The 14987-nt window shown below is 33.8% G+C and overlaps 1 protein-coding gene across 1 annotated transcript in view; it reads left to right on the top strand.

Annotated features, from left to right (window-relative positions):
• MAN1A2 (mannosidase alpha class 1A member 2) overlaps nt 1–14987 on the top strand; it is a 193939-nt gene that overhangs the window by 102516 nt on the left and 76436 nt on the right. Inside the window, exons 6-7 of the mRNA XM_024119601.3 lie at nt 7672–7766; nt 14343–14466. Coding sequence (XP_023975369.1) covers nt 7672–7766; nt 14343–14466 — 219 coding nt within the window. The remainder of the gene's footprint in view (nt 1–7671; nt 7767–14342; nt 14467–14987) is intronic.

The following is a 14987-nucleotide window of genomic DNA, read 5'->3' as shown; positions in this document are numbered from 1 at the left end:
AACCCTGAAGTATCCACACAAAAACTATTAGAACTAATAAATGAATTCAGCAAGGCAGCAGGATACAAGATTAATATACAGAAATCTATTGCATTTCTTTACACTAACAGTGAAATATCAGAAAGAGAAGGTAAAAAAATCCTGTTTAAAATCATGTCAGAAGACAGAGTTTAGGGCTACCACAGGTGCTAGAGATTTAGGGGTAAAATCCAGGACAGGAGGGAGCCACAGAGGAGAAGCCCCAAATTTGCATGCATGAAACTGTGTATTTAGACCACTTTGTTTTATTTCCCTATGTTTATCAAGCTATACCATAATTTTCTGCCTGAAATAGACTCTCACCCTTCCACATTCTCTGCCTGGTAAAGAACTTAAAAGTTCAAAGTTTGTTTATTTTAAGCAACTCTATTGAATGAAGTTAATTTATATACAATAAAATGTACCCACTTTAAATGTATAGTATCTAATTAAATACATTTAAATTTTAACAAATGTTTGATATGCTGTTGGAGAGAATACAAACAATACAAACTTTTTGGAAAATGATTTAGCTTGTGTCAAGTGAACATTTAAAATTTAAAATTCTCTGACCCACTAACCCACTTCTAGGAATGTATTATCTAAAAGTAACAACGTAGATACATAAGGTATACTCAGAAGGATTTTTTCATTGCATTAGTGTTTATAGTATCCAATGTTTGAAAACATGTAGTAGGCCAGTGCTTGTGAAGACCTGAATATTCATCTGGGGGCATGGTTGAATAAATTGATACATCTACTACTATAGAATACTGTACAACTATGAACATAAGTTTGATATATTTCAACCAGTAAACATAGGCTTGATATATTTAGTGACAAAAGCAAGTTATAGACCAATAGCTTGTGTGTGTGTGTGTGTGTGTGTGTGTGTGTGTGTGTGTGTGTGTGTTTCCATTCATCCAGTCAGTTAGCCATTGCAGTATTTGGGGCAAATAATAATAGCAACTTGGACTAGGATGGGTTGTAGAGATGAGAGAGATAAATGATATCAAGGAAGATAAATTCAAAAGGATTGGGTGATATTTTGCAGGGGGAAATGAGGCAGAAGGAGGAGTTGGTCCCGCCTCCCGTTTTCTGGGTTTTGGTACTAGACTGATGGTGGGGCAGTTACTAGATATTGAAAACTTTAAGAATACTGGATTGGGAGGGGAATCTCATCAGTTTGTTTCAGGTGTTTTGAATTTGAGGGGATTTTGCTATATTTAAGTAGAAATAAGTAGTAGACAGATGTAATGGATCTGGTACTCACCGGAGAGGTGTTGACTGGTGATATAAATTTGGGAGTCATTTGCTTTGCTGATAATTGAAAACAGGCACACATGAACTTGCTCAGGGAGACAATTTAGAAAAGGAAGAGGAGACCTAGAATCAACCCTCAAGAAGCACAACATTAAAGGTTAAGTATGAGGAGGATGAGTCAATGAAGGAGGCAGGGAGATTGTAGTATTATTGAATACAAGGGAAGTATTTTAAGGAGGAACTGGTCAATAATGTCTGAAAATGCTCTTTGCTCAAATGTGTGGCTAATCCTTAGCAAGATCCCTTTAAGTAAAATGATGGGAGCAGAAACTAGGTTGAAATAGGTGGAGTAATGAGTGGTAGGAGAGGAAATGGATACAGTAAATTAGGCAGTTATGTAAAAATTGGAAAGGTACTTACGATACTATGTTAGTAGCAGGAAATGAAAGAATAAAAATGCAATTACTTAAAAATTGTATGTTTGTACAGAAAAAAAGAGGATGGTAATATATCAAAATATTTAATAGTATTTAGTTCAGAATAGAGGAACTGGTGTGATTTAAATTTTTTTTCCTTTTCCTGTTTTAAATAAGCAAATATTTAATAATAGGTAATAAGAAAATATGGATTATTTATTTATCAGTCAGGATTTGATTTATAAGAGACAGAAACCATGCCAGTTATTTGAACAGAGAGAATTTCATATAAAGAGTTATTAACTGGGTATAAAGTTAACTAGGAAAGTGCTAGATTAAAAAGAATACTCTAAGGTATCATGGAGGTGGCTCCTACAGGAAGCAGCCATGGCTGAGGGAATATGGGCAAGAGGTTTTAATTACTGAAACTTCGAAACTTCAGAGGAAGGGATCTACATAGCTGAAACTCAGACCTCTGATGAAAATGTGCTGGCAGGTGTCTTTGGAGTGAGGATTGAGGGTGATGAAGCTGGTTCTGCAAGTATTGGAAAAACTGCAAAGTGGATTCAGCTGCTGCTACAGGAAGGCGCTTCTGTTACTGCTGACGTGGAAGGTTCAGGAAAGCCATCCACTATGGGGCCTGAGCATCTCTGCACACTTTTGCTGGAAATACCAAGAATATAAGCCCCTGACTGCTCTTTTCCCGGGTCATCAGGCTTATGCTTACAGGGCTGAATTAATGTCTTACCCTGGACAAATAGGCTTGCTTTCACTTAGTATAAAAGAGATTCTCCAAACTCAGTGTTCTTCTGTAAGGCAACCCACTGTATGTGCACGAATCCATCATGGGCCCTTTGGGTCATCTCTCTGCGACTTAGGTGGGGGTAAGGGTGGGACGTGTACGACCAATGGAAGTAAATTTGGCTGCTACTTTGCCATGAATAATGTAGTCTTTTTATCTCTGACACAGTAGTCTTCTGTCTTCTGCCAATATTCATGAAACTGTGGCAGGCTAACTTGTTAGCAAGTAGAATAAAATCTTAGATTTCATCATGAGTTACGAAATATTGTTTGCAGGCTCATTATGAGTGGGAGATGTGTTTCTACCTCTGTGTTAACCAGCAGTTTTGTAGTATTCCTCACTTGGTCCTAAGGAACACCTGTCTAGCCTTTAAGGGTGCCCCTGTTCATAGTGATAATGAAAATTCATCTAGAACGCAGTATAGAGAGCCAAAGGGGGAATAAGAAAAAGAGTTGAGAGATATAAAATAGATTGAGAAAAATTAATGTTTATTAGGAGTCTCAGATGAGTTTAATGGAATAAATAATAGAGAATCAATATTTGAAAAAATATCAAGAATAAGGAGGAAATACTAAAAGCTACCAAAGAAAAAGGGCTGATTACTTACAAAAGAATGACAGCTAACAGCAGAGTTCTCCACAGCAATAGATGCCAGAAGACATTGGAATAATATCTTTATACTGCTGAGATAAAATAACTGCCAGTGCAGAATTTTATATTAGCCAAATGATCATTCAAGAGGGAGGACAGAGTTGTGCAATAAATTAATAAACATTTTAAAGAATTATTGACTATAAAATTATGATTAAATAATGCACAGTATAAAATATGTCTATGTCTATATCTGTATTTATATCTAGTGTAATGAAATGGTAAAGCAAGTACATGAACTTGAGCTGCACTGCCTGGGTTTAAATTCAGACTTACCACTGTATGACCTTGGGCAAGTTAACTTCTCTGTTTTATACCTCAGTTTCAACCCTGTAAAATGGAAGTAACAATAATACTTACCTCATTGGGTTGTTGTGGGGATTAAATGGATTAATGTGTGTGCTTGCCATTATCATCATCATCATCATCATCATTAAAACTTTTATATATTAACATTGAATATCTCAGGGAGATGGGGTTGGTATGGAGGAGAGAGAAGATAATTTACTTGTTTACTTTAAATCGAGTACACTTTGGCTTCTTAAATTAATTCATTCAACACTTGTTGAGCATGTTGAATACACTAGGCGCTCTTTTAGGTACTAAGAATACAACAGTGAATACAAGAAAAAAATTCCTGTTCAACCATGGCTTACATTCTGCTGTGAGTCTAAAAGGCAATAAACAAGGTATATATGGGAGAGAGAGTGTGTGTATATACACACTTACATACACATATATACACTGTTAGTGATAAGTGCTCAGGAGAAAAATAAAGCATGGAAGGGGATAAGGGGTTTTTAATTTCAAATAGGATGATCAGGGAGTGCATGTGAACATAACATTTGTGTAAAGAGCTGCAGGAGATAGGAGAGAGCCTTGAGGATTTCGTTTATAAGAGCATTTAGTTGAAAGGAACAGCAAATGAAAGTTAAAGTTAGTGAAGAAAAAGCATAACTGGCATTCTCAGAGAATAACAAAAGAGGTTAGTGGGGCTGAAGAAGGTTACTGGAGCAGGGAGAAAGGGAGTGAGGCCACAGAAGTAATAGATTTATTTGGAAAAAAAATGTTTTGTAGCCTTTTAACGAGCTGTGGCTTTTACTCTGAATGAGATGGGAACTCATTTGAGTGTTATGAACTCTTGACTTCTATTTTACATTCTAACTCTACTAGGTTGAAAACAGATTATTACTTTAGTAAATACTCCAATTAAAAAAGAACAACTAAAAGTGTACATGGATTCTAATATCACTTCCCTCCTCAAGAATCTACAGTGCTTCTGTGTCATCTGTTGTGTTACCCTAAGTTTCATTGCTTATGTTTTAAAGCTCTGCATAGTCTTGCCACATTTTACCTGTTTAATCCCATTTCTTCCAATTCTTCCAGACCTAGGTAATTCTTCCAGTCCTAATTTTTCTAAACCTAAGACCAGTTTTAGGATAGTTCCATTACTTACAATTTGTTCTGGTAAAAATAACTGGGAGATTTTACATCATGGACAATGAATATATAAAAGATTTTTTTCTATAAATAAATGTTTTGGAAATCTTCATTTAAGTGTTGTTGAAGCTCTTAAACATGTAAATAATTGATTCACTTTCATCATCTTATTAGTCAAGAGTCCTAGTTGCAGAAAACAATCTGTTTGATCTAGTGATTTATTAGAGGGTACTGACCAGCTAACAGAATCTTTGTGAGGGCCATGAAATCAGATATTTTTGTTATATAGCTTGGAAACATGCAGGCGGGAGAAATGCTCAAGCATACCATGTGGCTTTCATGGTATGATCCAGCTCCATTTCCTCTGTTGCCCACATGTTATCTTTGAAGCTAGGCACCAGTCACTGGAGCTTCTGTCAGACCTACCACAGAAGAATCAGACACTGTCACCACTGTGCTTGAAAGATCACTGCTTCAGATTATTTACTTCTTCCTTCCAAATATTGCATATTTATGTATACTCAGCAATGCCTAGGCCTTGTCTCGAACTTTAGCTGGAGTGGAGTCTGGGAAATGTTATGTATAGTTATCCTTCCTCTGCAATGTATGAAGGTATGCTTGAAAGATTTGAGTGAGTGTTGAGTATCTACCACGTTCATAATTTAAAAAATGAAAATAAAAATGACAATGGAGCATCCTTTTTCAGTTATCAGATTAGCAGCAATCAAAAGTTTGACAACTTTTATGTTAACAAAAATAGAGGGAAACAGCTGGTCATAAATTCTGGTAGAAATATAAATTTGTGAAATGTGTAGAGAGCAAATTGGCATTAACTACTAAAATTACAAATAAATGTACCCATAGATTCAGTAATTCCACTCTTGGAATTTATCATACAGAGTCACATAGTTTGGAAACATACGTCTAGCAATAGGAGACTGACTAAATAAATTACAGTATGATCTATACAGGGGAAATTCTGTAGCCACTAAAGAGAAGGATGTGGAATGATTTGGAAAGATCTCCAAGGTACAATAAATGAAAGAAGCAAGTTGAGCATAGAGTATATGATATTCTGTGTTTGAAAGACAGAAAGACAAAGACATGTGTGTATAAACTGTAATAGAATTTCTATTTCTGAGAAATGGAAAATGAGGATTTGATGTGACATGCTAGGAGCCATGTATACCATAGAACTGATTTAGCACAAAGTATTTACTAGATATTTGAGAAATCGATAGCTATTTGCATTGTATCAATAGAAGGAACTGTGTGGTCAAGGGCTAGGACTGGAAAAGGGACTTATGTTTTACTTTGATACTTTTTGGATTTTATATTATTTGCCTGCATTGCATACTAACTAATTTGTTTTAAATTAGCTACTGCTGTTGTCTGCCAAACTATGTTTCTGCAAATAAGGAGTGTAAGGCTGTGGTATATTTACCATTAAAGATTTTGTATATTCCTGAATAAATCAAGAATTCTATATAAGGAGTTTTTTCTCAATGACATGAGGGTGGTGTTTTCTTTTTGGGTCGTGTACTATAATTGGTTACTATATATGTTAACTGCCATAGGAAGTTGAAAATTAGAAAATGTGTCGCTAATTACTTCTGGAAGTGAAATGAGAATGCTTTCTATTTAGAAAAAGCTTATGTTTATAAGTTAATTTACCATTTTGAATATTAGTTTTATATGTAAAAGATGTGATACAAAAATATGTGATTAACAAATACATAGCATTAATATTAGTTCTTAGATAAGAACTTAGTCCCTTTGTCCTCATGGTAAAGCATGAGGTAAAGAAGCAATACTCTTTGCTGTATAATGTAATTTCTCTTTACTAACATAAATGTTAATACAGAGAGAACTGAGTTTTCCATTTGCTTTTCTGAATTAATGGAATGAATATGAGAAAATTATTAAAACTTTTACCTTAAATTGTTACATTTTTCACTGGTATTTTTGTGTTAAAGTAAGTATTCACGGAAATGGTAAATTGTAAATATATGAGAATATCTAATTAAAAGTTCTGCTGAGTTTTTCCTTATTTAAGGAACCTTGCAAAACATCTTAACATCATATTGCTTTGTCTACTTGCACATACTCCTCTCTAATTTATACCCCCAATAATGTTGGTATGCTTTGTTAATATAATGTCAACTTAGAACTTTGATCTAGTCCTGGCTTTCAACTACTTACTTATTTGAAAAATCTAATAATATTTTAACAAAAATACTTGACTGCAATGAAAAGATGGAACCTTAAATGTCCAATGAATTTGAAATTAATTTGAGAGAGGATAGATTTGGGGCATATAGAAGAACACGCCACTTTTCCTGGTAGAGTATTATGACCTAATCTCAGTTTTGAGTCTCTATAAGTCAGTAGTCTCCAAAATGAGGTACACAAATTTGTTGGTATATGCTAAGAATATTAGAAATCTTATTATATATGTCTTGGTAATAGTACATGGTTTTGAAAGTTTGAGAGCCATTGATATTTAGTCAGTTTATTGTTTTATGTACCAAAAAAAGCAGCAGCTGGGACCAAGGGGTGAAGCATTTATAACTCATAAAATAAACTTGGAATGTGAACATAAACATTTTCTTTTCTTTTAATAAATGTGGCTGAACCTTAATGGAGAATGTTGAGATATTAACAAGCTTATAGTAATTCAGGGGCATTTATCCATATTGGGTTGCATCTCTTTCTTTTGTTTTTAATATTTGTACTAAGCTTGTATACCATGGATGAAGATTTCATAGCCTAGTGTTTTCTCTCAGACTTTTTTGCCAGTTGAAAATACAGATAATATCAACACCAAAACCATGTCCTTCCCTTTCAGTTAATTGCAGTTTCTGACCATTTCGCGTTGGGTAACTTTTTCCTCAGTATCCATCCACTTTACAACCATTTTCTCTGATTGCTGTATGCTCTGTGGTACCAAAAGAGATGCCATTTTTTTCTCTCGTACTTTCATGTATCCAGTACATTGTGGTGTGCATCCTATAAGAGACCAGGAAATATTATTGACAACAGTAATTTCATAATTTATGAATGTTCATGTTTTTATCTCAGATATTCAAGATTAAAGCAGTCCAATTGGCTGAGAAACTCCTTCCTGCCTTTAACACACCTACGGGGATTCCTTGGGCAATGGTGAATCTGAAAAGGTAAATTCTATTTTTATGTGGTTATTCCTGTTCTAAATAAATTAGATTAACTGATTTTTTGACCCTTTAAAAAGGTATTAGAAATTTCTAATGATCAGCCCCCACCATACTTTTTAAGACTTAAACTGTTTTTCTCTTCATATGTACAGAAGCATATTTCTGTAAAACATTGTCTGATTTTTAAAATATGTTCTTTACTTTGAAACAGTTCGCTTGCCGTAACCGTATTCCAGTTTCTACTGCTTGTTTCTCTAAGTCTAGTTTTCTGTCTCTTACAAAATAGTTTCTTTATGATTTTCTTATTCATTTCCATTTAGTGCTGTAATGGATTCAAAGTGCTTTCCCTCTTTTGTTTTATGTTATGTACATGACGTGTTGATCTTTTTCTAAGTCAAAATGGAACACAGTGTACCTTAAAATCAGGGCTTCCTATTGCTGAACATCTTACTGATGATAAGGGAAGACATAATTCCTGACGTTGACTATAGGGTCCTTTTTATGGTATTTACACTGTTGAAGTTCAAAGTGAGGCATGATTCTGTGACAGCTTTATTTGGGAAAACTAATCTATTTTAGTCATTTCTTTCTAATGGAGAACTTTATAAAGTTTTAATTTTCACTGAGAAATCAGTATTTAATACTGAACATGACATCTAACTTTACTATTCTTTGATGTCATGCAATATATATAATGTAAACTCCCTGTTTGTTAGGAAAAAGCTAGCTAGAGTTCCAGACCAACCTCCACAAAAGGATGTGGTCACATACCTGTTCTCTGTCCTTAGTTTCATGATAGATTTTCTGATGTTTCCTTCAGTAGCATTGTCAGAGTGATATATAACTTTCTTAGATAATAAGAATCTTAACTTATTTAGCTTACAATTTAAGTCTGAGATGCAGAAAGACTGCAGGATATTATTATTATTTGTCTATATAGAAAATAACCGAAAAATCCAGCATTGCAGAACTTCAAACTTAGATTGAGATGAAAATAGAAGGGTTTTCAAGGACCATGTCTTGAACATAAGTTTAATTTTCATGTTGTTTCTTTGTATATATTCATACACATACATATTTTACTTGGGTTTATAGATCACAGATGTAATTATTTACCTATTTTTTAAAGGTTTTTGTTTTTGTTTTTGATTGAGTTCTACATGTGTCTCACAAACAGACTTTCTTCCAATCTTGCTGTCTGAAAGCCAACTCATGTTAATAATCTAACATTATTTATCTCCTACAATATGATATATAGCATACAGAAGCACAAACATAGATACTGGTGGAGCTTTTAAAATTTTTTATGGTTTGTTTGGATACTTGCTTTTCTACTTCTTATTTTTCTCACTCAACAAAATCTCATGGAAATACTCTTCCAGGTCATGCCACAGAACTTTAAATCAATCTTTGTGATGACACATAGTGGAATATAGGATATATTATAATACACAGGTTATATCATAATTTGTTTAATCATGCCATTCAGTGGTATTAGTTTATTTCCATTATTTTGCTACCATAAACATTGTTACAATAGCATCCTGTTATATGTGTCCTTGTTTAGTGGGGAATTTTCTGTGAAAATGATTCTTAGGAATATGATTGCTGTATCAAAGGGCATATGTCTCTTTTATCTTTGTGGGATAGATTCCCAAGTGTGGAATTGCTGGATCAAAGCATATATGTATTTTTAAATTTAGTAGTTACACCCCAGATGTTTTCCAAAAGGCTGTAGGTCATCATATTTCCATCACCCATGTGTGAGAGTACCAAAATGTCTACAAGTGTATGTTCTATTTAATTTTCAAGAGACTGATGGCTATAAAGTGTTACTATTGTTATTTTCATTTGTATTTTCTGCTTAGCGAATTTGAGCATCTTTTCATAAATTTGTTGAACATCTAAATTTGTTTTTTGTGAATTGTCTGTTCCTAGTGTTGATTGGATTGTTTGTCTTTTTCTAGTTAGTTTATAAAAGAGCCTTGTAGATTATAGAATTATTTCTTTCTTCCCTGTTCTACTACTTGTTTGTTATCTTTATTTATAATAATTTTTCATTCCTAAGTTTTAGATGTTTATATATTCAAATATATCTTTTATAACTTCGGGGTTTTCAATCTTGGTTAAAAAGATTGTCTTCACCTATGTTTTATAGTCTTCTGGATTTCCATAAAATGTTTTTATAATACTGCTTTTTAAAAAAAATCATCAAATATGATGTTGGCTGTAGATTTTTTAATCAATTGCCTTTATCAGATTGAGGAAGTTTTTTTTTTCTAGATAAACTGTTAAAATAACTTAGAATAAAATTATTCAAAAACTCATTAGATACTCTTCTTACTAGGCTCTTTGTGAGGTGTTACCACAATCTTAAATGTCATTTAATTTCCTAACAACCATGTGAACTAGGTATCATGAATTCTCACATTATGGATAAGGAAACTGAGTCTCACAGAAAGCAAATATCTTTTTTTTTATTGTGGTAAAAGTCACATAATAAAAAACATAACTATTTTAACCATATTTAACTGTATAGTTCAGTGGCACTAAGTACATTCACATTGTTGTGCAACTCGAAAAAAAAAAAACCACAAGAGTTATATTTTTTGAGTGAATGGACAAGGGCATTTCAATTGGCACCGGTGCGATTGTCCACTATTTTTTTTTTTTTTTGTGAGGGTCATTGACCGCTAATTATAAAAACAGTAAATATTTATTGAGGTTTTACTGGCTTGTGTTAGAAAGTACTTTTACAGCCATCATGTATAGTTCAGTGGCACTAAGTACATTCACATTGTTGTGCAACTCTCTCTATCATCCATCTCCCGAATTTTTCACCTTCCTAAACTGAAACTCTGTCCCTCTTAAACACTAACTCCCCATTCCCCCTCCCCAATCCCCACCCCTGGCCCCTGACATCTACCAGTATACTTTCTGACTCTATGAATTTGACTTTTCTAGGTACCTCATATAAGTGGAATCAAACAGTATTTGTCTGCACCTAATGTATATTGGAATGCATTTTTAAGGTTAACTTAATATATGTCCTGCAAACATGGTACCTTCTTTTTTTTTCTTCCCCTGTGCTATACAGTAGGTACTCACCAGCCATCTACTTCATACATAGTAGTGTACACATGTCAATCCCAATCTCCCAGTCCATCCTACCCTCCCCCACTTGGTGTCCATACATTTGTTCTCTACATCTGTGTCTCTGTTTCTGCTTTGCAAATAGGTTCATTTTTCTCAATTCCACATATGTGCGTTAATATATGATATTTGTTTTTCTCTTTCTGACTTCACTCTGTATGACAGTCTCTAGGTCTATCCATGTCTCTGCCAATGGCACAATTTCATTCCTTTTTAAGACTGAGTAATATTCCATTGTATATATGTACCACATCTTCTTTATCCATTCCTCTGTTGATGGACATTTAGGTTGCTCCTATGTCCTGGCTATTGTAAATAATGCTGCAGTGAACACTGGGGTGCATGTATCTTTTGGAATTATGGTTTTCTCTAGGTATATGCCCAGGAGTGGGACTCCTGGGTCAGAGAAGGCAAATATCTTGCTCAAGGTCCTACAGTTAATTAATGGCAGGACTAGGAGCCTATGTGCTGCATCAGTAGTTAAGATTATTATCCTTATCTTCTATATCTATTTCAGCTCCTCTACCAAATCATGTATTACTCTATTCTGCTTACACTTTAGTGGTAATTCTAAGATATGGTTCTTGTGTCTAAAAAAGCTCATAATTATTCCATACTTGTCATTTGACTTATCTAATTTAATATTTATCTAGGTGATACAGAGTTTAAAAAGTCAGCTAGTGCTAAAAGATCTAAAACCAATAACATCAATCCTTCTATGAGAGAAAGATTTATATTTTTTACTTCCTCCTAAAAGTAGAAAAGACCTTAGAGAATGGTTTAGAGTTCTAGTAGGAATAACCTGTGAACTCTGCTACTTGAATAATTAATCTAGACTTCCAGTTCCAGCCATGGAATAATTTATATCAGGTTAACTCTCCCACTGAAAACAATCATAAAAGGTCAGCAAGATGCTTTGAAGGGATTAGAGAGCAACTAACTAAGGGAGGACCCAAGGGGCTGTGATCCTAAGAGAAGGTCATCTCTGTAGAAACACTGGCTTTACCCCCGAGGGCATATTCTAAATTATGGTGCAGGGCAATTGAAGTCAAGCCTAAAGTAGTGGTCATTTAGGGCAAAGAAGACTATGGTGAGGTCTTGGAGCTGCTAGAATGGCTGAGATAGGAGGGACAAGTGTCTCAAGACAGGAAGGAATTGCAGAGGAAAAGCCCCAAAATTTATGTACAAATTTTCCTCAAATTGTTGGCTGATTCTATACCTGCCCATGCACGGGGACTCAAAAAAACTAGATAACAGCATTTGGAAGCTAATTTAACAGCTACATGGTACTGGCAAGACAGAGGTTAGTGTTTATGCCTGCCAAGGTGGAGGGCCCTTTGAGGCTGTCTGTAAAATAAAAAGTGAAAAACCTTGTTTAGAATTTAGTATTTTGAGAGGTTTAAATGCACTATGAATGAAACTTTCATTTGGGACTTCGGCACAGAAGTTTTTACATGGAAATGGGGTTTTGTGTTTATACTTGACTTTGCTATAATCCATTCGCCATGCTGATGCCTAGGTAATCTTTCTAAATGGTATGCTTTATTCTTTAAATATTATGTTACATTCCTTAAAATTCTCCATGATGTTCCATCATACTTAAAATAAAAAAACTTTAAATTTCACCATAGCCTACAGAATTTCTGCACAGTCTGGATTTTACCTAGCTTTCTAACCTCATTCTGTATCATTCACTTCCCCTTCCTGAGCTCCAGCCACACTAGCCAACTTTTTCCTCAGGGCCATTGCGTTTGCTATTTCCTCTGCTGGGAATTCTCTTCTTTCGTATCTGTTCATCACTAGCTCCTTCTCATCATTCAGGTCTCAGTTTAAATTGTGTCATTTTAGAAACTCTTTGAACATTATACATAAAGTCTTCGAACTCATTTTCCATCACTAGTACTCAGTATTCTACCACTCTATTTAATTTTCTTCTTAACAATTATCACTATTAAAATGGTCTTACTTATTATGGGAACAGGAATGTTATATGTCAGGTTCACTACTATATGTCCCAGATAATAGTAGGCACTTAATATATGTGAAATGAATGACGGTCCTACATAGTTACTGTATCCATATTTCTTCCTTGATTCTCATGTCTGGCTTCAAAAAAATATGTTACTGGCATTTGCCTATTATAATTTCAAAAACAATATAAAAATAGCACCAAAAAATTAATGAACTTTCAGCAAGGTAGTGATATACCCTGATATCTATTTTAATGTTTTCTCAACACATAAATAAAACATATCAAATTGAATTGCCAGTATACAAGTAGATAAAAAGGGGAAAGTTTAACAAGTACATGGTACTGGGGAGACAGAGGTTAGTGTTTAAAGCTGCCAAGGTGAAGGGCCCTTGATAAACACCCCAGGCTTTCAGCTGAGATCCCAGAGGGCCACTTCCTAGAGGGAGAGGTAAAACTGAAATAGACTACCCTTAACAAAGCCTAAAACCAAGGTAATCTGCCTATACTCAACTTATGTTTGAGAGGAAACTTAACCTTCTGAGAAGGAAGATAACATCCAAAAAGTCTACACTTTTTCATTTATATAGTTTGGCTTCCAATAGAAATTTATAAGGCAGGCTAAAAAAAAAGAAAAAATAAGAAGATATCCTAGACATATATCTGCACAAATGAAATGTACACAAGATTATTCACTATAAAAGTTTTCATAATAGCAAAATATTAGAAATTTGCCAAAGGACCACTATAGAGGATTGATTAAATAAGTTATGTCTATTCATATAACATAGTAGTTTTCATACAGGCACTATGAGCATTTGAGGCAGGATAGTTCTTTATCAGGATACTGTCATGTTACATATTTGGCCCCAGCACAATAACTGTAAGTTGCACCTTCAAGGTTTGAAACAACTCACATGCTCTCACACATTTTCATATGCCTCTGGGGTGAGACATTTCAGTTGAAAATCATTAATGTCATGGAATTCTGTGCATCTATTAAAAAAATAAAATGAGAAAGTTGTTTATGAACTGATATGGAATGCCTACTGAGGTACATCTTAATAGTAAAATCCGGCGTACAGAGCAGTAAGTATACTTTGCTATGTTTTGTTTAAGAAAGGAGGAAAATAAGAATATATATTTGGATTGCTTATATATGCATAGAAATCTCTGTACTTATACATAAGCTAATGAATGATTATATTTGGGATTGTAAGGGGAAGAGAGATGAGAATGGGGTGAAATATATTTAATGTGTACTTTTCTACATTGTTTTGATTTTTAGAACATGTGGATATTCTATTAACAATAATTTTAAAATAATAAAATTTTAGATATAAGTAATCTATTGTTTGAGATAATTTCTAAGAGATATATTTAAAATTTATGTATTCATTAAAAAATGTTTCATTTTTTTCCCAATCCTGTCTCCTTTTACCTTTTCTTTCATTCAGTGGAGTAGGGCGAAACTGGGGCTGGGCATCTGCGGGTAGCAGCATTCTTGCTGAATTTGGTACACTACATATGGAGTTTGTCCACCTCAGCTACTTGACAGGAAACCCGATTTACTACAAAAAGGTTAGTTTTCTTGCCTTCTTTCTTTGTTATACCCCAAAGATTTGATTAATGCTTAGGAAATGTTTGCCTTTTTAAAAATTATGTAAAGAAATGTCCCTTCTATTTAGAACATATTTAAAATATTTACTGTTATTTGAGAAGATATAGCCACTAGTAAGTTTTTTTAAAAATTCCATTACTATCTCTGTTTAGCATTGTGCTGAAGTTCCTAGTCAGCATGGCAAGATGAGACAAACAAAATGAACAAAAAGGTAAAGAATTGAAAAGGAAGAAAGAAAAGAGTAACTGTTCACAGATTAGATGATTACCTAAAATATTAAGATAATCTACATATAAATTATTAGAAATAAGAGCTTAATTTATATTTTAAATAAAAGGTCATATAAATATTAAAAATCAGTAGAATTTCTCTGTACCAGTTACAGCAGGCAAGAAAGTATCATTTATAAAAACATATCTTATGTGGTAGGGTAAAAGTATAAGTTTCCCACAAATAAATCTAACAAAAGATAAACAAAGTT

The sequence above is a fragment of the Physeter macrocephalus genome, chromosome 4, assembly GCF_002837175.3.
Source record: "Physeter macrocephalus isolate SW-GA chromosome 4, ASM283717v5, whole genome shotgun sequence".
Taxonomy (NCBI): Eukaryota; Metazoa; Chordata; class Mammalia; order Artiodactyla; family Physeteridae; genus Physeter; species Physeter macrocephalus.
This window is presented reverse-complemented; position numbering and strand designations above follow the sequence as displayed.